The sequence below is a fragment of the Manis pentadactyla genome, chromosome 3, assembly GCF_030020395.1.
Source record: "Manis pentadactyla isolate mManPen7 chromosome 3, mManPen7.hap1, whole genome shotgun sequence".
In the NCBI taxonomy this organism is placed as follows: Eukaryota; Metazoa; Chordata; class Mammalia; order Pholidota; family Manidae; genus Manis; species Manis pentadactyla.
Genome location: NC_080021.1, coordinates 185,752,763 through 185,779,721, shown reverse-complemented (window position 1 = coordinate 185,779,721; position 26,959 = coordinate 185,752,763). Strand labels below are relative to the sequence as shown.

The window sequence follows — 26,959 nt, the reverse complement described above, 5'->3', positions numbered from 1 at the left end:
CTCGACCCATCCTGAAAATGTTATCTACTAACACTAGTAGGTATCTGGTACGCTGTATGGGGGGCATGTTAGTGAAGTCTATTTGCCAATCTGCAGCGGGGACATTACCCCTTGCTTGATGAGCCGGGAAGGGTCGGGCCTTGAAGGGGGTATTAGGGTTAGTGCGTTGGCAGATGGTGCACCTGCGGGTGATTTGGTCAAGTAGGGTTTTGTCTTTAGGAGAGAGAGAAAAAAAGGATTGTAAGAAATGGATTAAGGATTGGGGGCTAGGATGGAACAGATCGTGTAAGAGGCAGAAGAGAGACTCTTTGTCCTGGGAACAGAGGGTGTCTTGTGATAAGGCTAAAACTGCAAGGGCAGACGGATTGCTGTCTGGTGCATCTTCTGATAGGACAATTGACCGAGCTACTCTGTCAGGTTTATTGTTACCTCTTGTAATGGGGGAGTCGTCCTTTTGATGTGATTTGCAGTGGACTCTGCCCAGTCAGTGTGGGAGTTGTGAAGCCTCTAGAAGTTTAGTAATTAAGGCTGAATTAGTGATGGAATTTCCTTTTGTGGTGAGGAGGCCTCGTTCTTTCCATACTGCTGTGTGAGACAAGAGAATGTGGAATACGTATTTGGAGTCAGTGTACAGTGTGAGAGACGTGTCCCGGGCCAGAGCGCAAGCTCTGGTGGCTGCAATGAATTCGGCTTGTTGATTGGTTGTACCGGGGGGTAGGGCTCGCGCCTCGATGACGTCTTCGAGGGAGACTACTGCGTATCCTGCATAATGGGTGCCCTCATGTTTAAAGGAGGACCCATCAGTAAACCAGATGAGGTCGGAGTGTGAGAGGGCTCCTTCGGAGATTGTGGAGTGGCACGGAAGGAAGTTGTGAAGGGCTTCCAGGCAATCATGCGAGGGAGTATGAGGAGAGTAGGGTAGAGGAAGAAGAGTGGCCGGATTCAGGGGCGGGCAGGGGAGGAAAGAAATGTCTGGATTTTGGAGGAAAGAGGACAGTAAGGTCAGGAGTCTGGAGGGAGGGAGAGTCTGTAAACTTTTGTAGGTTAAGAGATCCTTTAGGTGATGTGGGGACAGAATGGTAAGGGGCACCCAGAATGTCAGTTTATGAGCTTCCTTCTGCAAGAGCTGTCCAGCGGCTAATGCCCATAGGCAGGGGGCCCATCCCCAAACTGTGGGGTCTAATTTCTTGGAAGATAAGCTACTGGGGCAAAGGATGGGCCATAATATTGGCCTAGGACTCCTAGAGCTTGACTGGACCTCTCATGAATGTATAATGAGAAGGGCTTCGACAAATCAGGAAGATGGAGAGCTGGGGCTTCCACAAGGGCTTGACGGAGCTTAATGAAGGAGTGTCGGGGTGAGGAGGATAATGGTTCTTCAGGGGGGCCCTTGCTGAGGTCGTATAGGGGTCTTGCCAACAGGGAGAAGTTAGGGATCCATGCTCTAAAATACCCAGCCAGGCCTAGAAAGGATTTCTGTCTTGGTTTTGGGAATGGGCAGGTCAGAGAGGAGCCGTTTTCTGTCTAAGGTAATAGACTTTCTTTGTTGAGATAGAAGGAATCCGAGGTAAGTGACAGAAGGGGAAGAGATTTGAGCTTTGACAGGGGATACCTGGTAACCTCTGGAAGCTAGAAGGTTAAGTAGGGAGGCAGTGTCAAGTTGAGACTGTTCCCACGAGGGACTGCAGAGTAGAAGATCATTCATGTATTGTAATAAGGTGGACTCAGAGTGATCATGATGAAACTGTTTGAGGTCCTGAGCTAGGACCTGTCCAAAAATATGGGGACTATCTCGGAAGCCTTGTGGCAAAACTGTCCAAGTGGGTTGTTCAGAATGTTGTGTATGGGTCCGTCCAGGTGAAGGCAAAAAAATCTTGGGAGGAGGGGTCCAGAGGGATAGAAAAAAATGCATCCTTGAGATCTAGGACTGAGAAGTGGGAGGCCGAGGCAGGGATCTGCGATAAAAGGGTGTATGAATTTGGGACTAAGGGATGGATAGGGATGACGGCCATGTTGATGAGGCGAAGGTCTTGGACGAGGTGGAAAGATCCATTGGTTTTTTTAACAGCTAATATGGGGGTATTAAACGGGGAGTGAGTGGGTCTGAGGTAATTTTTGTTTAAAAGATCTTGAATGATGGGTTGAAGGCCTATGAGGGCTGAAGTGGTTAGGGGGTATTGGGCCTGACAGATATACTGAGAGGGGTCATGTAATTTGATAGAGGCAGGAGGACATAGAGCCACGGAGGGGCTTGTAATGTCCCAAACTTTGGGATTTACAGGGTGTATGAGGGCGGAACTGGAGCTTTCATTGGGTAGAGGGGGGTCATCGGCTATGAGGGCCATCAGAAAGGGGGTACTGGGGGCTGTGGGAGTGGATACAGTTATGGAAACATGGAGGAGAGAAAGGATGTCCCGTCCTAGTAAGGGGATGGGACACTGGGGCATAACCAGGAAGGAGTGGGAGAAAGGTATGGGATTGTCCTGGATTGTGCATAAAAGGGGGGGGTTTTAATGGGAAAATCTGTTTACCTCCTACCCTGACTATAGGAGTAATGGCAGGCGTGGTAGGGCCCCGGTATTCTCGCAAGACTGAGAAGGTGGCTCCTGTATCTAGGAGGAAGGAGATGGGGCGACCGTCTACTATTAAAGTAACCCTGGGCTCCTGTTTGGTGATGGAAATGGTCGGGCGAGAAGCCCCCGGGCCCCATCAGTCTTCTTCTGCCAGCCCCACTACGGCGGGCTTAGGATGGGGGTTGTTTGTCCAGCCTCCCCTTCGGGTGGTTGGGCAATCAGACCCCCAGTGGCCCTTTTTGTGGCATCTGGGGCAGGGGGTGGTAGGAGATCTGGGGGAGGGGCACGCCCTTGACCAATGTCCCTCTTTTCTGCACTTGAAACAAGCTCCTGGGGGGGTGCTTGTTTGTAGAAGGGTGCCCAGGTTGTGGTTTTATCAGCTGGGCCAACATTTGGAAATTGGCCTGATCAGCCTTTTGTTTACAACATTCTTTCTCCTCCTCCCGGCTATGGAAGACTTTAAAGGCCACTGTTAGGATCTCAGTCTGTGGGGTAGCGGGGCCCTGTTCTAACTTTTTGAGTTTAGCTTTAATGTCGGGGTAGCTTTGAGCTAGGAAGTATGTCATAAGGACATGTCTTCCGTCAGGCGTTTCTGGGTCCAGGCTGGTATACTGTCATAGGGCTTGAGTGAGTCTGTCTAAGAACTCGGAGGGAGTTTCCTTCCTCCTTTGAATTATGTCTTGGAGCTTTGGAAAATTGACTACTTTATGAGCTGCCTTTTTCAGACCTGCTATTAAGCAGGAGGCAAAAATATCTCAAGAACGGAGACCCACGGCGGTGTTATAATCCCAGTGTGGGTCTTGTTCGGGGACAGCGGTGGGGCCAGGGGGATAGGTGGGGTCAGTCCTGTGGGTTTCAGTAGCGTGCGTTTGGGCGAAGTCCCAAACTCGTCTATACTCTTCAGGAAGGAGGGTATTGGCTCGGAGCATGAAAATGTCATGATGTGTGAGGCTGTATGACTGGAGGGTCCATTGAAACTCCCTGACATATGTCGTGGGATCAGTGGAAAAGGAACCTAGGCATTTCTCAAGTTGGGGTAAATCTCCTAAGAAGAAAGGGACGTGAACGCGCACGATGCCTTTGGATTATGCTACCTCCTGGAGGGGGGCGATAATTTTGGGAGGCCCTCGGAACCGAGTCTGAGGGGGACTGAAGGGTTCTGGCTCAGTCTGTGGGGGAGAAACAGGTGATGAGGCAAAGACGGAGGAGGCCCTGGGACCTAGTTAAAGGGGGGCTGAAAGGCTCAGGCTCAATCCATGGGGGGGGGCAAAGGCGGAGGAGGTGAGATGGGGGAGGAGATGGTGGGGGAGAAAGGGGGAAGGGCTGTTGTAGGAGAAGGGGAAGGGAGTGAACGGGAGGCTTCTGCGGGGGTGGAGGCGGCGGCGATGGTGGCAGTAGTGGAGGAAGGGGGAGGGGCTGTTGTAGGAGAGGAGGGGGAGGCGGTGGCGACGGCGGAAGAGGGTGGAGGGGTTGTGGGGGGGGGCTTAAGGGGGAAGCCTGTATGGCGGAGGTTCGTCGGCTGGGTCAAAGGTAATCGAAGAGGGTCTGGGAGTGTGTGGAGGGGAGGGAGGCGGCCTGCAGGCTAGGAGAACTTGGTGCGGGGAACAGGTGGTGCAGAGGCTGGGATTTTGAGGTAGGAGGCGAAAAGCTTCGATATAGGGAATCTCCTTCCATTTTTTCAGGCACTGGCAGTAGGTAAAAAGATCGTGAGTGATGTTAGGATCAAGAGTTCCCCCTGCGGGCCATTGGTTGTTATTGTCTAGGGGCTATGTCGGCCAATTTTGGGAGCAGTATTTACGGAGAAGTTTTGTTTTTATATCAGGCGTCAGGGAGAGGGTGGCTAGATGCTTGAGCAGGCATTCAAGAGGTGAACTTTCAGGGAGGGATGAGGAGGCTCCCATGGCTAAAGGACAGAGAAGGAGACAAACAGGGGAAGACGAACGGAGATCTTCGGACTGGGAGCAGACCGCAAGGAGACAAAGGGCGTCCCCGATGATCCTTGGTGGTCTGCGGAAACTCGTATACGAGTTGGTTTCTTAGGAAGTGTGGGTCGTCACCCAGACTTCTCTAAGAAGGCAGAGTGCTGGAGTCACGAGGAACCTAGTACTAGGAGTTTTCGGTGGAAGGAACGGAATTTTCGGCAGAAGGAACAGAAGGAGGAGGTGGGGGGAAGGGAGCGTTCTCATCTGCAAAGGAGTCACCTCGTTTATGGCTGTTGGAGGAGGGGCCTGAGGGTCCGCCGCAGCCGTGAAGGCCGGAGGCGGGGAGAGTTCCCTCCTCGTCCCCGAGCGTCAGGGCCTTGCTGGACGATCATGGTCAATGGCGCTGCGATAGCTCGGGTAAGAGCGGCCCGCTCCAGGGGAAAACTTACCCAAAGGCCGGAGAGGAGTGGTGAGTGTGAGGAGCCAGCGCCGGAAAAAGAGGACGAGGGCAAGCTGCTGCTGGTGTCGGGGGGAAGACGGGGGGCCCAGTTGGGGTGTCCCATCTCCCGGGTTTTGGCACCAATGAAAGGAAAGGAGCAACACACAGCAGCAATTCACCGGAGAATTCCGCTTTATTAGGGAAAGGTGCTGGGTTATATAGGAAGGGGCATGGGGTGATTGTGGTGTCACTTCTACGGGGCTGGTGGCTATTCGCTAGGTGCTGGGATTAGGGGGGTGAGGGGTGATTGGGCTTCAGGTGGCGCCAGCGGGAACCGAGGACTTGGAAGAGAACCGGGGGGTTCGCCATCTTATGGGTCGGGGCCCTTCAGAATGGATTTCCTGCAGGGTTTGGGACCGAATGATGGCAAATGTGCCACTGCCAAGTCAAATATCCTGTAAGATTCATGGCTTCATCTCAGAGAATCTGGATAGTGCTGGAAAAGTGGACCAAGTCCCTGAGTTAATAGCACTGTGCCTTAGTTGGTGATTTGGGGGTATCTGCTTCACGTAGTAACTGGATGTGTGCCCCCTTGGGATATATTTGCAGAGAAGATAAAGATCCCCTTTTCTAGGTATCCAGGAGAGTACAGCTCTGGAGCGTCCAGGAAACCTGTGTATCCAGTATGGGGGGCAGGCAATAACCTCGGGAGCGCGGAAGAACACTCCACAGTAGGGTGAGAGGACAGACAGGTACTACTGGCAACTACACATAGCTGTAGGAACGTCAGGTACTATGGGGATACAGTTTCTCTGCATTGTTGCGACAGAGAAGGCAATAACCTCTCCTCCGGCGCCACCTTCGGGTACCTCTTGCTCACCATCGCTGGGGAGCCTTCGACTCCAGCCACTTCCATTTTAACGCACTTTTCTGCGCAGGCGCTGCGAAGCCTCAGGGGCCTGCTCAGAGCCGAGCCCCGCCCCTGGCCATGCCCATTCCCCAACACCCTCCCCCAGCCACTCCCTCTTCCCAGGAGCCCACCCGCACTCAGCTTCCCCACGAGGCTCACAGCAGCAGGCTTTGCTCTTGAGTACCTGAGCACCCTCTCTGTGCTGGCCAATAGGAAACGGAGACGATATACCCAGCCCCTGACTTTAGGAAGATCACAGGCTGATGAGGAAAAACAAGACAAGAAAATTATAACCACGTAGAGGGCTGTAGGAGAGGTCCAGGGTTGGTTGGGTCCTTAAAGGCTGCCAGGTGTCCAGAGTCCAGAAGGCAGTGGAGAGGCTTCAGTGACTCCCAGCAAGGGAAAACGGAATGTGCAAAGCCACAGTAGGGTAGGAGTGTGCACAGTGTGTATGGGGCAAGTGCAAGGGAATAGAATAGTTTAAGCTTTAGAATAGTTGCAGGATGGTTGTGGGGCTGGGGAAGCTGTGTCTGCAGTGTGTTGGGAGTGTCTTGTAAATTCAGCTTGAAGGCTGTAGCTTTAACATGAGAGAGACTTCCCAGAGTGTGTGAGGAGGGGAAGGGCAGAGCAGAGGCAGGTGATTATCACAGTAATCCAGACCAGAAGAACTAAAAGCCACTACTGCACTTATACTAGGAACCGAGATGAGACACTGGATTCAAGAGGTAAGTTTAAGGCAGAAATGATAGAAGGCAACTGGTTTGGGAGAGAAGAGGGAAGGAGGAGGAGGCTTAAAAATGTCTGGGCAACTGAACTGTAAGGATCTATTTAGCAAGCAAATAGAAATGAAAAACTAGAAGGCTGGAATTAATTCTCTGCTGTGTACGTCCACTCAGTCCCCACCCCCCAAGTTATGATGGTACCGGCTGGGAGATAGGTGAGCGCTTTCTTGCTTCAGTTTCTCTGATTCCCATGCCAGGAGGTCTCACTTTTACCTTGTTTCCTCTCCTGGAGACTTTCTACTCCAGCTCTTCCTTCAATTTTTCCAAATGAAAGGCTAGTGTATATACTCTTGGGCCTACTCCTCTGTCCTGTACTAACCCCTGGAGGCACATCTCTCTCTGATTAGGCCCTTACCTTGTGCTCACAGCATGGACTAGTTTTCATTGGCACATGTCATCTCTTGCTCTTTGGAACCTTTTGCAGTAAGCTGATGCCCTGGGTCCTATGTCTGTTCATTGGATTGGTGGTCTCAGGTCAAGGCCAAGAGGTTAGCCCATCAGCTGCTTAACTGTTTGGTGCTTATCCAGAGCTGCTTTAGGCTCCACCATTTGTTGGGAGAGAGAGGTGGCAAAGGGCCACTGGTGCAAAATCTACTATTATATAGCATAGTCATTTCTACAGCTTTCCATACTTTAGCAGAATTACCAGACCCCAAATGCTGCTGTAAGGTAATTTATTACAGACTCGCCAAAATTTCCTGTAACAATGGCACATATAATAATTAACAACAGCAAAAGTGCTTAGTTCCTTGCTTCATGTAATGGCCAGTACAGCTGTAGACACACAGAGTCCTCAGGAGGTTCAGGAGGCTGCTACACAGGATATCCAATGACCATGTCACATCTCTGAGCAAGGGACTGGAAGGTCCATATAAGTCCCTGGAAGAGTTTGTCTCTGACCTCCCAGGAAGTGTTGAGGGCCTCCACCTCCACCCAGCCTGTACAGAGGGATCACAGTCCAAGCTCCTTCTGCAGGTCTATTCGTCTGAGGGGAAAGGCAGCCGACCTTGATGAAAGGGAGTGATGTCAAGGGCTAGATTCTTGCTGCAAGGCAGAGGACAACCAGAAGGCAGTGGCTAGAGATGAAGACTTTCTAGACTGGTTTCTACAATTTTTGGCTTTGTTCAGGGCCTATCCAGGTAGAAAATACAGCCCTCTCTCCTGGACCCTTCAACTAGCCCTCAGGTACAAACTCTTAAGAACAGCCTCTCATGTCCAGCAGCATCATGCTCTTTCCTACAGGAATGAGGTAGGGGGAATCCTGGGCTGGTGGACCCTGGTGCTTGGGTTCCAAAGAATATTCTGCTCAGGTCTCTGAAGTACCATGTGAACTTCATTTGACTCATGACAGATATAATCTGGGGGAAGGGATTAGCACAGCTATTTGCTGGAAGATACCCTGTTCAGTTTCAAAACTTTCTTAGTGGAGCCACACAAAACCTGTGGTTCCTGCTCGAGGGATAGTCTGAATTCTATTCTGTATGCTTGTGCTCTGGACATACTCCAATCCAGACTACAGGGCTTGTTCATACCAGCAGGCTCAATTGACTACTTATCTGTCCAGGCCTCCTAAACTTGTTCTTCTAATGACTGGCATATGGGTCTAACTGGATAGAGTATGGTTTGGAGAGGGGTGGAGAGGGATAGAGATGGAGTGTGGGGTGGAGGGTGTCTACCAAGAATGGCTGACACTCTCAGAAATGCCTGTCCCTCTCTCTTTATGGATAATCTCCCTATGCAGTAACCCCCATAGCCCAGCAACTAGCACCACAAACCTGCTGGTCAGGAACTCGTGACCCTTTCTGTAAAAAGTCATATCCTCACCAGCTCAAATTTTTCCTTAAATTTTCTCAAATGAAGGAGTCAGCCTCTTGACTGTGAGAAACCTAAGCCAGCTGCATAGTAACTCCCACTGATCCTGATTAGTAGAACTGGTGCCATCTGATTGGCACTGGAGTCTGGGTGCTCAGCTTCCCTCCTCCATGGAACGAGACTCCGATTTGAGCTTCACAAACTCTCGGGCCACCTCATCATTGCTCCTCTGAGACAGAATCCGGAGAACGGTCATGCCTGTCTCATCCATGTGGATCTTCCGGCCCAAGGGGCACCAGCAGGCACAGCTGCCCTTGGCTGCCACATCCCTCAGAGGCATCACAGCCAGCCCCAGAACTCGATCCTCCCGGGCAAAGCAGTAATCTTTCACGCATATTTGCAACTCATAGGCTTCTGGCCCCTCTTCATTTCCTAGGAGGCTGTGAGTACAGGATGGGTGAAAGGCAGGAGACCAGAACTGAGAGTCTTCAACTGAATTCACTGCAGCCACTTATCAAGCCCATCCCTCTTCTCTCCTCTCAAGTCTTAACCCCTAGATCACCCCCATCCCTGAGTCCTGCAGGTCCCCTACCCCATGACTTACAAGTGAAATGTCTCATTGTACTTGGGGGCCCAGTTGTTGCTTTTTGACTTGGTTGTGAACTTCCGTTTCTTATCACTTTGGTGTGGGCCAACCATGGTCACTTCCACAAAGGGCCGGAACATACCAGCGGTCTGCCACTTGAGGTCATTGGCTGCTACCACTGCCCGAACAAGGGAGACCTGTGAGGGATCCCACCAAGCATTCCCAGTTTTTGAGCCCCAGGTGGCATTCCCCTTGGGGGAAGGCTAAACTGGAGGCCTGGGATAGCAGCCCCTACCCAGGACTGATGAGGTCACTGGGCAAGAAAAAGTGAGACCTGTTAGTCTATGCCACTCACCTTTCACTGTGACCTTGTGCTCTCCAGTTCCTGGATGTGTAAACAAGTCTACCTGAACAGAGACTTCTCCCACAGGATCATCCACACCGGACCCTGAGGGATAGATGGACAGATGATCCCTCATTGGAGAGCTCTTAAGATTTCAGGCCTAATTATTCCAAGTTAAACTGAGGAGCTAGGAGACTACCATCCTCTACCCTAAATCAAGAAGCAATCACCCATTGGGAAGCAAGTAATGGGAGAAGGGAAAGAAATGGGATAAAGAATGAGGCTGTGTATTAAAATACAAGTCAGGCTGACAACATCTTAGGTGAAACTTCTTCCAGCAATTTCTCAGGGGAATCAGGAATTTCTCAGGTTCACCAAACCTCTCCTATCTCTAGGCTAAAGAATATTTCACTGAAAGATACTGAGAAGGACACTGCTGCCACCCTTTATCTTTGGGAGCTGTGTCTACTCCATGGTGTCTCAATGGAACAACGTCGGTTCCTTCTAGCCAAAGATAACACCCTCTCACCCTGAATTCCTGGAGGCCTCTACTTGGGAGGCTGCCTTGCTCAGACTTTGTTCTACTCAAATCTGGACCTCTTCCCAGATGGCTCTGCAATTCCAATATCTGGCCAATTTGCAAGATCCCCTCAGCAGAGGCCTCACTCTATTTTGAGAAAACACTAGTACCCTGTACCCCAGATAAAATGTCTTTGTCCTAAGGTGGAGGGGTGGGGGAATTCTAAGGACAGAACTATTGTTAACCCCACCTTAGAATATACTGCCCATCTCTGAGACTTGGGATAGAGCTTCTGAACTTTTACACCTGGTTCTCCCACCCCCAGCATAAGCAGCCCATTCTAGTTCACAGGCATTATTAACCCATGTTAGATTCCCATGTGCACGGTGTATAACGTACCCTTTTCCGGCCGAATGTCCTCATTAGCAGTAAACCTAATACCTTTCCCATCATGCACTGAGTGAGGACAGGCAAGTCAAGAGGCAGCAGCAGCAGAACAGAGAAAGAATGAGTTAGAGGCCTAAGGAGTGAACAGTCACTCAGAGCAGCCCTGCACGTATTCTGAGGGAGTACAGACATGGGGCAGAGATGGAGATGGGTATGCCAAAGAGCTGCTGTCAGTGCCTGTATGCTCCAAATTAGATTTCATGGCTCAAAATCAACCAAATCATGGGCAGCAGCTGTGTAACAGAGAAAAGTTACCTGAGACCAGTGGGGCAGGAAAAAGAAAGGTCATAGGCTCTAATTTCCAGGCCCTTAAATGATAAAGCAACAGGTAGAAAACATTTCACACACACTCTCTCTCTCACTCTCACTCTCTCTCTTTCTCTCTCTCTCTTGGTTCCTCCCTGCACTCCTCACCCACTGCTCTTACCTCATACATGCCCATTTCAGCCTCTCCTCATCTTTCTGTCTAGCTTAAAGCTCAATGTTTCCAGTCTTTCTGGATTAACTCTGATCCTCCTTGATGCTGTTACAGGCCTTCATATGTATCAGCTCTGTAAAGGTTCTCCCTGTCCCATTGTCAAGGGGACAGGGAGTTGAAATCAGGGGACTTGAAATCAGAACAGGCATGGACAATAGGGCAATACTATAGGTCCCTGGCATATTTTTACCTTCCATCAGCTTCAATCTAACTGCTTATATCCCTCTTCCCCTCCAGGTCAGCTCTGTGCTCCAGATCCACAGCTCAGTAAGGCCCAGGCCTTCCCACTCCCACCATGAGGTCCACTTGCTCAGTCAGCATACCCAGGTTTCCCTGGGACAGGCAATAATAAATGCTCCTGATGGTCCTTCCTGGGAGGGCCCTGCTCCAGGGTCAGGGTCAGAATTTCAGTAAGAGCTGTGTCTATGCAGATGTGTTTTGTTATAGATAGGCCTGTCTGGAGGGAAGGAGGGGTTCTAAGGACTGAAAGCCACGGGTAGAAAACCAGCTGCCTGGGTCCCTTGTGCATTATTATCATCACCCATGAGGCTGGAGCCTCAGCTATGCAGAGCTCTGCGATCCAGCCTCTTTTCAACTGTTCCCATTGTTTTTCTCTCTTAGTCTTCTCCTTGTCCAAACTGGAAAATCTCACCAGGACAACTTCTAAGGCTCCCAAAGCTATGAGTCTTCATGAGTATCTCAATACTCATTTTCAAGGCTTCCTCCCATATTTTCCCCACCAGACAGGGTACACTTCTTGAGCTTGATAAACATACATTGGCCAGGCAGTATCTGGGGAAAGAAACTTCAGGCACATTTCCCAAGTCTCTGTGATTCTCCTGTCTGGTGTGCGTATAGGTTGGGGCTAAGAATCAGGGTCCCTCAAGAAATCCTGCCGTGTGACTTTGATAGGCTTTCTGAAGTAGTACTTGGATCCTCCCTAAGAGTTGGAAGATACCAACTCCCGAGGGGCAGAGATGTAGCAGGGAAGGGAGGAGGGGACCCAAATCTCTTAGGTCTTACCCTGAGCAGTTTGCGAGCGTACAAAGGTCTTGATGAGTGTGTCTGTGGTCTGTGTATACAGAGACAGGGCATAGCGTAGGGACTGCAGATCTGGGCTCTTCTCCAGGAAAGCTTTCTTCAGCCCATTGCCTCCTGCATGGAAGTATTGCTGAAAGACAAAAGAATACCTGCTACTGCTTCACCCCCTTACAGAAAGGCAGCACCCCACACTGTCCTCAGAGAAATCACATCTGAGCAGAGGCTCAATGAAAATGCCAGAAGAGGATGGTGAGGACAATAAATCATTCAAAAAACAAGATCAGGTGTACACACAGAGCCAGAGTCACAGTCTCAGGTGAAGAGTATTATTTGGGTATCTGGCAGGAACTGTAGGGATGGTCATGTTCCAGGATGCAATGTTTGAAGGATGGATCTAACTAGACAAAGATATGGGATAGAAGCATTTCAGGCAAAGAGAGAGTATCCAGAGGTGCTCTCTTACCCCTTTGAACCCTTAGAGAAATTTACACCTATGACATACCTCTCCCAAGTGCCCTGAATCACAATTCATGTGTGGCTGCTTATTACTGCCTGACCAGATTAACTACCTCTTGAAGCTAAGAACTATATCTGACTCTCTGTACCCTTCACAGTGCATAGTACATAATGTCTGGTGCCTATGATGCTTGGTTGAATGAATGGGTAGTAGAAAAAAAATCCTCTGAAAACCTAAATGAATTTATACATAAGTGGAAGAGGAAATGTCAGCCATGCCTGGGATATTAGGATCTGGAAGATTAATTCCCAATGGAAAATATAGTTGATCCTTGAACAACACAGGGGTTTGGGGTACCACCCCCTGTGTAATATAACTTTTGACTGCCCCAAAACTTAACTACTAGTAACTTACTGTTAACTGAAGCTTTACTGATAACAAACAGTTGATTAACACATATTGTATTGTTATATGTATTTACATTTCTCTTAACTGCAAATGGCACCATGTATAGTCTATAAATGTGTGCTTAAGTTTTGCTATGTTTTAAATTTTTATAACAGATTTGTGTATACTTTATGGTAGTAAATGATAAAACAGACTAGTAGCTACCTATAGTTTATGCATTAATGACATACCTTTTTCTTAAAATTTTCAGTATTTCTAGGCTATGTACTTCATCTGCAAGTCTTTTTGAATTGTCATAAATCTTGAAAAAATTTTTCCAATATATTTACTGCAAAAAATCTGTGTATAAGGGCACCCATTTAGTTCAAACCCATGTTGTTTAAGGACAACGATATTCAGGAATGGCAACAAGGATCTAAGTGAACTGAACTATCCTCAGAAATCAGGACTAAGTGCTCTGGGTCCATGGTAAGTTACTTGAGACCATACATGAGGTGCCTTTTTGGTTGCTCCCAAGCAGGCATATGAACAGCAGAGAAATAAACAGACATAAAATTCACTCTCTTCTGGACGTGAGGTGGCAAAAGCCTGAGGGGATACCAGGGCCAAGGGGGTGTGGTAGTATGACTGGAGGAGGGGTGGGTCTCTACCTTGATGGTGTCCAGAGCGAGGTCAAGGATGGCACATTGCTTTGGAGTGAGATTTCGCGTTTCCTCTCGCACCATGTGGTCCTGGAAACTCAGAAAAAGCAATAGCATCAGGACACCTCGGGGCTGTCATGAAAGTTTTGTCCCCACCTGCTAGCTCACAGCTACATCTTCCTCTCCTTCCCCTCCTCTCAGACTCCAAAGCTCAAATTTCCTTCCTCCCAGCAACCCTCTTCCCTGGCCTCCAAAGGACCCCACACGTTCAGAGTACCTTGAGTTTGGAAAGATGGCTCAGCTCCTTGGCAGCAGTGAAGATCAGCTGGGTGCCCTGGGCATAGAGGGGATCAGTCAAAAGTGGAGGACTCCAAACTTGATCAGGAAGCAGGTAGTGAGGTATGCACGGAGACGGTAAGGGAAGTGTCCTTACCGTCTGGTCAGTTAGTGGGGGCAGAACAATCATTCTTTCCATTGTGTTCATTGCCACCCGCCAGAGCTCCTTCAGTACACGCTTCAGGACCGTCTTCTCACACACAGTGGCAAAGAGTGTGAGGCTGCAGGCCCAGGCAACAGGTAAGGCTGGGGTGAGAGTTCAAGTGCACTTCTGCCCAAGAAGCTCCACCATCTGATTGCCTCTGCCTTGCTTGTCCCACAGGACAGCCCCGGGTGCTGTACTCACTTGCCATCCAGGAAGTCCATGAGAGGTCGGAGCACACTGTCTGCATCCTGAGCCACTGAGGCCCTGGCATTGGGGGATGCATTCCCTGGGCCCCGCACCTGGCCCAGGATGTCAGCCATTTGTCGAACACACTCATCAATCCGCACCTGGAAACTACACACATGCCCACAGTGCAGCCCTCCTCTCCCGATACACACTGTCCCTGGAGCAGCACCAGCTATTTGGTCCCACTCCAGCATACTTGCGGTGCAGCCCCAGCAGGGAAAGCCTCAGGGAGGTTGGAGGGGGGCATACACCTGCAGCTGGATGGGCAGGTATGGGGTAGGGGCTTGGGGATTGGCCCGGGACCATACCTGGCTCTAAGGATTGTGTGTTTTGGGGCACTGACCTGTTTCCAAACACCATACTGAGCTCATCCAGAACTGTGTTCAGTTTCACCTGCAGCTCCTTCAGACTGTCTGCAGCTTCAGGGTCCAACTGTATCCACAGGAGGCATGCTTGGCTAAGCTGGTTTTCTTATCCTTTTCTCCTTTCCTGTGGCCTCCACCCCTCCCTCCTAGGCCTTTACTCCAATGCCTACTGAAATCCCTAAGCTCCAACCAGCCCAGACCCCAACTAACCTCCTGGCCTATACCTAGTCAGGAGAGGATGCAGTTCTGTGCCCAGGGAGCTCACAAACAAAGGGAAAATACAGCAACTCCACACTCTAAGACCTACCTCCTTGCCTCCCATGGCCTCAAACATTTTCTCCAGTTGGACCCTCAGTTGCTGCATGTTGTTCATCAGGATGCATGGCTTTGGGGACAAATGGAACTGCTGAGTCTTGGCTTCTTTCAGCACAGGACTCATCAGCCCAGGGTCTCTCCCCCTCTTACACTGCTCCAAAAGCCACAGGGAATTTACATTACATGTAATATATATATGTCTCCCTAAGCGCTCAGATGAGGAACTAAATTCAGATTATTCTCCTTCAATGAGGACTAGAAGAAAATGTTTCTGTTTTTAAGCTGGGTGGTAGGCCTCAGGTGTTCATGGTATTATTATCCTTTACAACTCTCTGAAGGTCTTAAGTTTGTTTTTTTAATTTAAAACGAAAGACTAAGTGAAGGCCTAGCTTAGTATAGGATAACGTATCAAATGGAGGCTCAGAGGCACTCCTTCCTGGTCAAGTTCCTAACTCCCAGAAGTCAGGAGCACTATCCCCACCCTCCACTCTGAGGACAGCCTTAAAAGCAAGAAGGATTAAAAAATCTTCCATCCCCTTTTCTAAGCTCCCAGGGCCTGACCCTCACCATTTTCTCCTTTGTGCAATAATCTGGGAAGTTCTTTGATAAGATATCTGCATACTGCATCAGCACCTTCCCGATGGTCTGAGAAGAGAGGAGAAAAGGAAAGGAAAGGAGTGGGAACACTGAGCTCTCCTCCTGGGGATCTTGCCTGAGGTCACATCTCTCATTCCAGAACAACAGGAAGATAGTGGGAATCTCACAGTAAGGGACAAAGCTGCCTCAACCCCAGAACAACACTGAGATAAACGCACTTATCTGCCTCAGACACAAGCAAAGGAGAATGGGATAAGCCCAGTCTTCTCTCCTGAAGACCACTACAGAGAGGGGTTGAGCTCATGCTTGTGACCAGGTTGTAAGAGTGGTGGTAGCAAAGGGAAGGGAAAAGGGAGGGTCACAGTCACCTTAGCAAATCTCTTCATGTAGTGGGCAAGGATGCTGGGGTCTGGGCACTCCAGCTTTCGGATTATCTCGAAGCTCTGGTTGAGCTGTGTGAAGACGTCCACCACAGAGCAGGAAAAGAGCGCGTGCTCTGATGTCTGCTGGAACTAAGGAAGACCACACAGTGGGTCATCATCTTTAGTCGTTACATTTTTCAAGGTTTGTAGAGTTCAAAAGGGCTATCTGCCCAGCAGGGGTGGCTCAGTGGCCCTCAAAAGCCCTCCTAAAGGACTCCACAGGCCAGGGACAGTCATCCTGCCTAAAGCCCAGGAACTTTTGCTGATAGCTTATTGTTGGAGACCTGGCTTGACCCCTGTGCAGCTCAATCCCCCAACTTACCCCATCCTTCTTATCTCGTTCTAGGGCGCCACGCAGGAATTCCAGGGACACATCCTCATTCTCATCCAGCCACTGTAGGACAAACTGCTCAAACCACCTGCAGCCAGACAAAAGGAATGGCATTGGAGGTAGTGGTTGGCATATGCCATGTGACTGACAGCTCCCTGGGGCTGGGGTCTTCTGGAAAGGAGGGCATGGATTGATGCTTTTCTTTCTCTACAGCAGACCCCAGAACAGCCAGTCTCAAGATTGGCTTGCTGAATGGAATTGAGGACAGTAGTCCTGCCCACCCCCTCACCTGTAGGGCCCCTCTTCCCTTCCCTCTGTAGTGCCCACATGATGACTCACGTGGGGTACTCAGGCACCTGCCCCTGGAGGACAGGCAGATCCTGCACGTATTCATTGTGGAGCCACTTCACCTTGAAGTGCAGGTTCATGTAGTCAGCACTCTTACACAGCCGGTCTTTCTCATGCTCTAGTGTAGGGAAGGAGGCTAGGTCAGGTCCTGGCTGCAGAGGCCACAGTTCCTGAGCTTTTTCAAGGTGGCAGATCCAATCAAGTGGCTCTGTCAGATGTCTTAGAACAAATGTGACTTCCAACCATGTCCTCACAGCCATCTCCCCCCAGGAGAACTCTGCTCTCCAAGAGCCTGGCCCAAATATTCCTTCAGAGCCTAAGCGAGACTCCCAGATATGGCCTATAGTCAGTCTTCTTGCTCTAGCTTTTGGAAGTGCCAAGTGAGGTACTGGCCTCTGGTGAAGAAGAGGAGAAAGGGATGTGGGTAGTGGGGAGACTGCCCAGAACTAGAGAAGGGTGATGTTTTCCAGGGTTTTTCTAAAGCTGGGAGCAGGGTCATTCCCTCAGAGGGTCTTAAATGCAGAGATGAGTAGCTGTACATGGCATGATTGGGTCAATGAATATACAGAAACAGGGGAAACCAAAGTGGGCCAAAGCCCAGAGAATGAGCAGTTGAACAGTGTAACAGAACACTGAGATAAACTGAAGGGCCTCAGAGTAGACCTGAGAGACACTGAAAAAATGAACTCTCAAAGAAGTATATAAATAATAGTTAGGAAACCATGGAAACACAGCAGTATGAAAATGCCATCATGCTGCAGAAAATGAGAAGACTATGGACTTTTTTTTGTATCATTAATATAAAATCACACGGACAACATTGTAGTTACTAGATTCCTCCCATTATCAAGTCCCCACCACATACCCCATTACACTCCCTGTCCATCAGTGTAGTAAGATGCTATAGAACCACTACTTATCTTCTCTGTGCTATACTGCCTTCCCCATGCCCACCCCTACATTATGTATGTTAATTGTAATGCCCCTTATTCCCCTTCTCCCTCCTTTCCCACCCACCACTCACCCAGACCCTTTCCCTTTGGCAAGTGTTAGTCCATTCTTGGGTTCTGTGAGTCTGCTGCTGTTTTGTTCCTTCAGTTTTTGCTTTGTTCTTATGCTCCACAGATGAGTGAAATCATTTAGTACTTCTCTTTCTCCACCTGGCTTATTTCACTGAGCATAATACCCTCTAGCTCCATCTATGTTGTTGCAAATAAGAGCATTTGTTTTCTTCATATGGCTGAATAGTTTTCCATTGTGTATATGTACCACATCTTCTTTATCCATTCATCTACTGATGGACACTTAGGTTGCTTCCATTTCTTGGCTATTGTAAATAGTGCTGTGATAAACATAGGGGTGCATATTGTCTTTTTCAAACTGGGATCCTGCATACTTAGGGTAAATTCCTAGGAGTGGAATTCCTGGGTCAAATGGTATTTCTATTTTGAGTTTTTTGAGGAACCTCCATACTGCTTTCCACAATGGTTGAACCAATTTACATTCCCACCAGCAGTGTAGGAGGGTTCCCCTTTCTCAACATCCCTGCCAGCATTTGTTGTTCCTAGTCTTTTCTATGTTGGCCATCTTAACTGGTGTGAGGTGGTATCGCATTGTGGTTTTAATTTGCATTTCCCTTATAATTAGCAATGTGGAGCATCTTTTCATGTGCCTGTTGGACATCTGAATTTCTTCTTTGGAGAAGTGTCTGTTCATATCCTCCGCCCAATTTTTAATAGGGTTATTTGCTTTTTGGCGGTTGAGGCATATGAGTTCTTTATATATTTTGGATATTTACTGCTTGTCAGACATGTCATTTACAAATATATTCTCCCATACTGTAGGGTGCCTTTTTGTTCTACTGATGGTGTCCTTTGCTGTAAAGAGGCTTTTTAGCATGATGTAGTCCCATTTGTTCATCTTTTTGTTTCCCTTGCCTGAGGAGATGCATTCAGAAAAAAGTTGCTCATGTTTATATTCAAGAGAGTTTTGCCTATGTTTTTTTCGAAGAGTTTTATTGTTTCATGACTTACATTCAGGTATTTGATCCATTTTGAGTTTACTTTTGTGTATGGGGTAAGACAAAAATCCAGTTTTATTTCTTATATGTAAGCTGTCTAGTGTTGCCAACACCAGCTGCTGAATAGACTGTCATTTCCCCATTGTATATCCATGGCTCCTTTATCATATATTAATAGACCAACTATGCTTGGGTTTATATCTGGGCTCTCTATTCTGTTCCATTGATCTATGGGTCTGTTCTTGTGCCAGTACCAAATTGTCTTGATTACTGTGGCTTTGTAGTAGAGCTTGAAGTTGGGGAGCATAATCCCCCCAGCTTTATTCTTCCTTCTCAGGATTGCTTTGGCTATTTGGAGTCTTTTGTGGTTTCATATGAATTTTAGAACTATTTGCTCTATTTCATTGAAGAACGCTTTTGGTATTTTGAAAGGAATTGCACTGAAACTGTAGATTGTTTTAGGCAGGATGGCCATTTTGACAATATTAATTCTTCCTAGCCAAGAGCATGGAATGAGTTTCCATTTGTTAGTGTCCTCTTTAATTTCTCTTCAGAGTGCCTTGTAGTTTTCAGGGTATAGGTCTTTCACTTCCTTGGTTAGGTTTATTCTAAGGAATTTTATTCTTTTTGATGCAATTGTGAGTGGAATCGTTTTCCTGATTCACTTTCTGCTAGTTCATTGTTAGTGTATAAGAATGCAACAGATTTCTGTGTATTAATTTTGTATCCCGCAACTTTGCTGAATTCAGATATTAGATCTAGTAGTTTTGGAGTGGATTCTTTAGGGTTTTTATGTACAATATGTCATCTCCCAAGCAGGGACAGTTTAACTTCTTCCTTGCCAATGTGGATGCCTTTTATTTCTTTGTGTTGTCTGACTGCTGTGGCTAGAACCTCCAGAACTATGTTGAATAAAAGTGGGTAGAGGGGGCATCCCTGTCTTGTTCCTAATCTTAAAGGAAAAGCTTCAGCTTCTCACTGTTAAGTATAATGTTGGCTGTGGGTTTGTCATATATGGCCTTTATCATGTTGCGGAACTTGCCTTCCATACCCATTTTGTTGAGTTTTTATTACGAATGCATGTTGGATTTTGTTGAATGCTTCTTCAGCATTTATGGAGATGATCGTGTGGTTTTTGTCCTTCTTTTTGTTCATGTGGTGGATGATGTTGATGGATTTTCAAATGTTGTACCATCTTGCATCCCTGGGATGAATACCACTTGATCATGATGGATGGTCTTTCTGATGTATTTTTAAATTTGGTTTGCTAATATTTTGTTGAGTATTTTTGCATCTATGTTCATGAGGGATATTGGTCTTTAATTTTCTTTTTTTGTGGTATCTTTGCCTGGTTTTGGTATTAGGGTGATGCTGGCCTCATAGAATGAGTTTGAGAGTACTCCTTCTTCTCCTCTTTGGAAAACTTTAAGGGGGGATGGGTACTAGGTCTTCACTAAATGTTTGATAAAATTCAGCAGTGAAACCATCTGGTCCAGGAATTTTGTTCTTGGGTAGTTTTTGATTACCAATTCAATTTCTTTGCTGGTAATTGGTCTATTCAGATTTTCTGTTTCTTCCTGGGTCAGCCTTGGAAGGTTGTATTTTCTAGAAAGTTGTCCATATTTTCTAGGTTATCCAGTTTGTTAACATATAATTTTTCATAGTATTCTCTCATAGTTCTTTGTATTTTTTGTGGTGTCCATAGTGATTTTTCCTTTCTCATTTCTGATTCTGTTTATGTGTGTCGACCCTCTTTTTTTTCTTTGTAAGTCTGGCTTGGTGTTTATCTATTTTGTTTATTTTCTTGAAGTACCAGCTCTTGCTTTCATTGATTCTATTGTTTTATTCTTCTCCATTTTATTTATTTATGGTCTAATCTTTATTATGTCCCTTGTTCTACTGACTTTGGGCCTCATTTTTTCCTCCTTTTCTAGTTTCGTTAATTATGAGTTTAGACTGTTCATTTGGAATTGTTCTTCTTTCCTGAGGTAGGCCTGTATTGCAATATACTTCCCTCTTAGCACGGCCTTGGCTGCATCCACAGATTTTGTGGTGTTGAATTATTGTTGTTATTTATCTCCATATATTGCTTGATCTCTGTTTTTATTTGGTCATTGATCCACTGGTTATTTAGGAGGATGTTATTAAGCCTCCATGTGTCTGTGGGCTTTTTCATTTTCTTTGTGTAATTTATTTCTAGTTTCATACCTTTGTGATCTGAGAAGTTGATTGGTACAATTTCAATCTTTTTGAATTTACTGAGGTTGTTTTTGTGGCCTAGTATATGATCTATTCTTGAAAATGTTCCATGTGCACTTGAGAAGAATGTGTGCCCTGTTGCTTTTGGATGTAGAGTTCTGTAGATGTCTGTTAGGTCCATCTGTTCTAATATGTTGTTCAGTGCCTCTGTGTCCTTATTTTCTGTCTGGTTGATCTGTCCTTTGGAGTGAATGGTTTGTTGAAATCTCCTAAAATGAATGCACTGCATTCTATTTCCTCCTTTAATTCTGTTAGTATTTGTTTCACATATGTAGGTGCTCAGATATATATAATGGTTATATTCTCTTGTTGTACTGACTCCTTTATCATTATGTAATGTCCTTCTTTGTCTCTTGTTACTTTCTTTGTTTTGAAGTCTATTTTGTCTGATACAAGTACTGCAACTCCTGCTTTTTTCTCACTATTAGTTGCATGCAATATCTTTTTCCACCCCTTTACTTTCAGTCTGTGTATGTGTTTGGGTTTCAAGTGAGTCTGTTGTTGGCAGCATATAGACAGGTCTTGTTTTTTTATCCATTCAGTGACTCTACGTCTTTTGATTGGTGCTTATATTTAGGGTGATTATTGATAGGTATGTACTTATTGTCATTGCAGGCTTTAGATTCGTGGTTACCAAAGGTTCAAGGGTAATTCCCTTACTATCAAACAGTCTAATTTAACTCACTTAGTATGGTATTACAAACAACCTAAAAGTTTTTTTTTTCCTTTTTCTTTCTCCTCCATTCTTTATACAGTAGGTGTCATATTCTGTACTCTTTGTCTATCCTTTGATTGACTTTGGGGGTAGTTGATTTGCTTTTGCATCTGCTTAGTAATTAATTGTTCTACTTTGCTGTGGTTTTGTTTCCCTTGGTGACAGCTATTTAGCCTTAGGAATATTTCCATCTATAGCAGTCCCTCCAAAATGCACTGTAGAGGTGGTTTGTGGGAGGTAAATTCTCTCAGGTTTTGCTTACCTGAAAATTGTTTAATTCCTCTTTCAAATTTAAATGATAACCTTGTCAGGTAGAGTGTTCTTCGTTCAAGGCCCTTCTATTTCATTGCATTAAATATATCATGCCACTCCCTTCTGGCCTGTAAGTTTTCTGTTGATAAATCTGATGATAGGCTGATGGGTTTTCCTTTGTATGTGATCTTTTTTCTCTCTCCCTGCTTTTAAAAGTCTGTCCTTATCCTTGATCTTTGCCATTTTAATTATTATAGGTCTTGGTGTTGTCTTCCTTGGCTCCGTTATGTTGGGAGATCCGTGCACCTCCATGGCCTGAGAGACTATCTCCTTCCCCAGACTGGGGGAGTTTTCAGCAATTACCTCCTCAATAACACTTTCTGTCCCTTTTTTCCTCTCTTCTTGTTCTGGTACCCCTATAATGTGAATATTGTTCCATTTGGATTGGTCACACAGTTCCTTCAATATTCTTTCATTCTTAGAGATCCTTTTTTCTTTCTGTGTCTCAGCTTCTTTGCTTCTCTAATTTCTATTCAATTTACCATCTCTTCTATTACATCTAATCTGCTTTTAAATCCCTCCATTGTGTGTTGCATTTCAGGTATGGAATTTCTTATTTGATTGAATCTCCATCCTGCATTCATCCCTGAGTTCTTGAATATTTTTCTGTATTTCCATAAGCATATTTATGATTTTTTTTTAAACTCTCTTTCAGGAAGACTGGTGAGTTCAGTTTTATTTGGCCCTTTTTCTGGGGTTTGTGAGATTTTGGTCTGAACCAGATTCCTTTAATGTTTCATATTTCTATGTGGCGCCCTCTAGTGCCCAGAAGCTCTACTCTCTGGAGCCGCTCAGCCTCTGGATGAGGTCAGGGGTTGTAGGGGAGCAGTGCTGGTTCCTGGGGGAAGGAAAGAGCTGTTTCCTGCTTCCCAGCTGCAGTGCCTGTGTCCACTTTCAGAGCCAGTGTGCTGAGCACACAGGGGTATGCCTCTGTTCTTTGCGTTTGTAGCTGTTGTAGGCGGGGCCTCCCTCTGGCTGGCCTGACACCAGCACAGTGACTGCCAGTTTGTGAACCAGTGCTGTCAGGCCAGGAGGAAGGCACAGCAGGCTGTGTATTACAGTGGGGGGCCTCGGAGCTGAGTAGCTAGCCAAGGGGATGGAGCACCTGATGCTCCTGAAAGTTCCCAACTTGCTGGGCAGAGCATGCCCAGACAATCTTGTCCACCTATCCCTTCTCCCGTGTAGCTAACTCTGTGCAAACCCCGCCTCTTCAGTAGCCCTCTCACTGCTAGGAAGCCTCTCAGACCGCTCACCTTTCCTTTGTCCCAGAGCGGCAGATGTGGATCCCTGTCCTCCACAAACAGCTGGAATCTCAGTCTCTCAAGTGTTCCACCTGCCTTAGCTTTCCAATCCCACTAATCTCCAGAGCACCATGCAGTGTAGGTTTGTGCTTGCAAAGCAGATCTCTAGGGCTGGGTGTTCAGCAGTCCTAGCCTTCCACCCCCTCCCTCCTCCGTTTCTCTTCCTCCCGCCAGTGAGCTGTGGTGGGAGAAGGGCTTGGGTCCCACCAGATCTAGGCTTTAGTACGTTACCCTGTTTCATGAGGTCTGCTCTGTTCTCCAAGTGTATGCAGTCTGGTGCAGCCTTGTTTCCTGTTGCTCTTTTAGGATTAGTTGTATTAACTATATTTTCTTATTATATGTGGTTTTAGAAGGAGTTCTCTGTCTCATCTCTCATGCTGCCAACTTGAATTGATCTTTGACTAATGACTTTTAAGGTCATCTAGGTGAATCTCCAGGGCCTTCTGGGAAATTTAGGACAAGCTTGCCCAGAGAACCTGGATAGTGGCCATACCCACAAATTCTCCTCATCCCCCATTCTTTATAGATGAAGCATTAAACTGAATAATAAAAGCCTATTGTGTGCTTACATATAACATAATGGAAAAAGCAGGCAAACGGAGGAGACTATTGAGCAGTAAGAAAGTAAGGCGAGTGTCCTTGAGAAATCTACTGCTCAACTTTGAGTTGCCATGAATGACGCTCCTCCATGTCAAGGCAGAACATTGAGTCTGGGGCAGCTGGCCCTTTTGAATTAGTATAGAAAACACTCAAGGAGGAATTGGGAGCCCAGGATTCAGTCTCAGAGGGCTCCCAGTCCCAGGAATTTCATCTCCTGGCACTGCAGGCAGCACCATTTCAACCTGAAGTTGCATTTGCAGTCTCTTATAGGAAGCAGTAAGCAAAATAAGAGGCAAAGGGTATAAGGTTAGAGATAAAGGGACAACAACCAAAAGTTCTTACCACTCAGATAGAGGACTTTTTGTATATGAATGACAGGAATGCTTGTGACAGAAAAGACACACCAATAAGCAATAAAAGAGTGAAAAAGTCAGGGACATCAGAGAGACCCTCTCAGAGCTTGCCCCTCCTCTTCCACCCCACACCCTCCTGTCTTAAATCAGGCTAAGAACCTAGAACCATAAAAAGGCACCACCAGGAGAGCCCTCCCTCCTCTTGTGCAGTAACCCACTGGAGTACTGCTCCCTTACCCCAGAGCTCCCTAACTACTTTCCTCTAGGGACCTTCACATCACTGCATTTACATATAATTCTCACTTTCTATGTCAGTCCATTATCTGTACTCTGGTCCCAAACTCCAATTATCTACATTAACTTCTGTGATACAACTCACAGGATGACTACTGAAACACTGGTCACAATTTAAACTATTCTAATGAGTCCCATAGAGCCAGGCTCTAGTTGCTTGAGATTGTTGTTGGGGGAATAGGGGGCAGGTGGATGGTTAATCTGTCAAAAGGGGCAATCATGCATCTAAACCTTCTCCTGCCCCTGACTTCCGCATGCCTTCCTCCATTCATCTTTCAACCTTGGAGAGTTCCTTCAACCTCATGATTTCAACTATCTAGCTTGCTGATCTCCTGCCCAAATTTCTGGTTCTGGTAATGTCTATATAAGGCTTTGATGGACATCTCACTTTGACCGGGTTTAACTCTGGTCCCCATCTTTGCCATCTTAGTATTTCCAGCTGAAATTAAACACAGTATACACACTAATTTCACCCTCTTATTCAATGCAGAACATTATCCTTAAGTCTTCCTTCTTCTTTATTCATACCCAGTTAAATCACCAGTCCCTTTTAATTTCACCTCCAAAATTCCTCTGGAATCTATCCATTTCTTTATAGTCACACTGTTACCTGCCTAGGTCTCATTAACACCATCTCTAACCTGAATTACTAGTCTCCAAACTGGTCTTTCCTCTTCCAATCCATTTTCCATACTACAGCCAGAGTGGTCTTTCTATATTATAAATCTGATCGTGTTAATCCCTTGCCTAATATGGAATTGTTTTTCAGTGGTTCCCAACTGCCTCAGGATAGAGTCCAAGCCTAAACATGACTTACAATCTCCTTTGTCCTACTACTTTACCTTCATCTCTCATTTATTTTTTCCCTTACACTCTAAGTTGCTAGTCATCCTGAATACTGCTTCCAGCTGCTGAAGCATGCCATTTCTCTCTAGAGCCCAGGTTTCTGAATATACTGTATCCTCTGCCTAAAATTCTCTGTGTCTCACTTTCCTGCCACTACTACTTTGCCTCCCCACCAACCTGTCTCATTACAGGTGAGAAAATGGGAACACCAACCTGCCAGGCTAAGTTGTGTGCTACATCAGATGTCAGTTTGTACATCACCTCTTCAGGAAGCTTTCCCAGGTCTGGGTTACATGGTTCTCCTCTCAGCACCCTATGCTTATTCCTTTTTCCTTATAACTTTGAATTGTAATTTCCAATTTACATGTCCTTTGTCTATATTTGTCTGTGAGCTTCTCAAGGGTTGGGGCTATTCATCTCATTGGGGTTCTGACAACTGGCAGAGTGCATGGCACAAAGAAAACAAACACTTGATGAATGGGGTGGAAATTTACTGAAAAGGGGCACAAAGAAACATTCTGTTCTGTATTTTAATCGGGATGGTAGATACACAGGTGTGTTTGTCAAAACATTAAAATGTACATAACGTGTTTTTATTTTATTGTATGTAAATTATACCTCAATGAAATTGACTTAAAAAATACTGGATGAATGACATTTTTGCAGTGTCAACACTATCTTTTTATCTTCCAGGTCTCCAAACTCCTACCCTTCTCTTGCCCTAAACATTCCAACAATCACTAAGTCCTGGTACAATTTCCTTCCAATGTCTATCAAAGCCCATCTTTCCTCCCCATTTCTCTGCTATAACCCCAGCCCCATCCCCTCAGCCCTAAATTACAACATTATCTGCACTCCCTGCTACTAGTCTCTCCCTGTTCTAGCTGCCCCCATTTTCCACTGAGGTAAAATCTTATAAAAGTACTACTTTGTTCACATTGCATCTTTGCTCATGCGCCTATAATGTTTTTTTTATTGTCCTTAATAACTAAGATTTTCAGTACTGAGTAAATGCCAGGCGGTATACTTAGTATGTTACATATAATTCAGTTACTTCATCAGCTCAATGAAATTGATGCTATCATAACTCCCATTTTACAGGTGAGAAAATGGGAACTCATAAAAATTCAGTAGCTTGTTCTACAAATACACAGCTGAGTTTGAAAGCAAGTCAACACTAGTTCTCTTAAAGCAGTTTCCAACCCATTTGTGCTTGTTCTAAATGTTAACAGAACTCCCCTTTCAAAAGAAACCTTGCCTAGAACCCCCATATAAGATTGATAAAAGTAGAGCTGACAAGTGGCACCAGGTAAAAGGCATGGAGACCAGCCCCTCTTCCCCACCCCATTTTAGCTCCTGAGATACCTGTTTGAAAACCACTGCCCCACCTCACACTAGCATCATAAAAAGGCACTAGCAGGAGGGCCCTTCCTCCTTTTGTGCAGCAACCAACCCACTGGAGTACTGCTCCCTCACCCCCGATCTCCCTAACTACTTTCCTCTAGGGACCTTCATGTCACTGCATTTACATATAATTCTCACTTTCTCTGTCAGTCCATTATCTGTACATCTTACAGAACTGATTTACTTTTCACAGGTATTTATCTTTTCCCCCCAAATCCACTGGACCTGGACTTCTTCAAGAACTGGGGCCATACTCCTCACCAGGATCACTGGGTGCTGCCTGGGTGACAGGGACAGGTGACCTCCTCACAAGCCTGCCAGGCTAAGTTGTGTGCTACAGCCCCAAGCCTGACGCAGTGTGGGCAGGAGACAGCCACTGCTCTGGGTGGAA

At 46.5% G+C, this 26,959-nt stretch overlaps 1 protein-coding gene across 13 annotated transcripts in view; it reads right to left on the bottom strand.

The window, feature by feature from the left end:
* Nucleotides 1-7,283: 7,283 nt before the first annotated feature.
* UNC13B (unc-13 homolog B) overlaps nucleotides 7,284-26,959 on the bottom strand; it is a 302,361-nt gene continuing 282,685 nt past the window's right edge. For 8 of the 13 annotated variants that reach the window (XM_057498809.1, XM_057498808.1, XM_057498810.1 and 5 more), the window contains 15 exons: nucleotides 16,456-16,582; nucleotides 16,108-16,204; nucleotides 15,732-15,875; nucleotides 15,334-15,411; nucleotides 14,759-14,836; nucleotides 14,430-14,518; nucleotides 14,042-14,194; nucleotides 13,793-13,916; nucleotides 13,637-13,693; nucleotides 13,369-13,449; nucleotides 11,836-11,983; nucleotides 10,287-10,343; nucleotides 9,380-9,472; nucleotides 9,043-9,202; nucleotides 7,284-8,878 (listed from right to left, as the gene is read on the bottom strand). In XM_057498809.1, the coding sequence (XP_057354792.1) occupies nucleotides 8,593-8,878; nucleotides 9,043-9,202; nucleotides 9,380-9,472; nucleotides 10,287-10,343; nucleotides 11,836-11,983; nucleotides 13,369-13,449; nucleotides 13,637-13,693; nucleotides 13,793-13,916; nucleotides 14,042-14,194; nucleotides 14,430-14,518; nucleotides 14,759-14,836; nucleotides 15,334-15,411; nucleotides 15,732-15,875; nucleotides 16,108-16,204; nucleotides 16,456-16,582 (1,772 nt within the window). In that variant the 3' untranslated portion in view covers nucleotides 7,284-8,592. The other 5 variants (XM_057498806.1, XM_057498807.1, XM_057498803.1 and 2 more) reach the window with 3 other exon arrangements.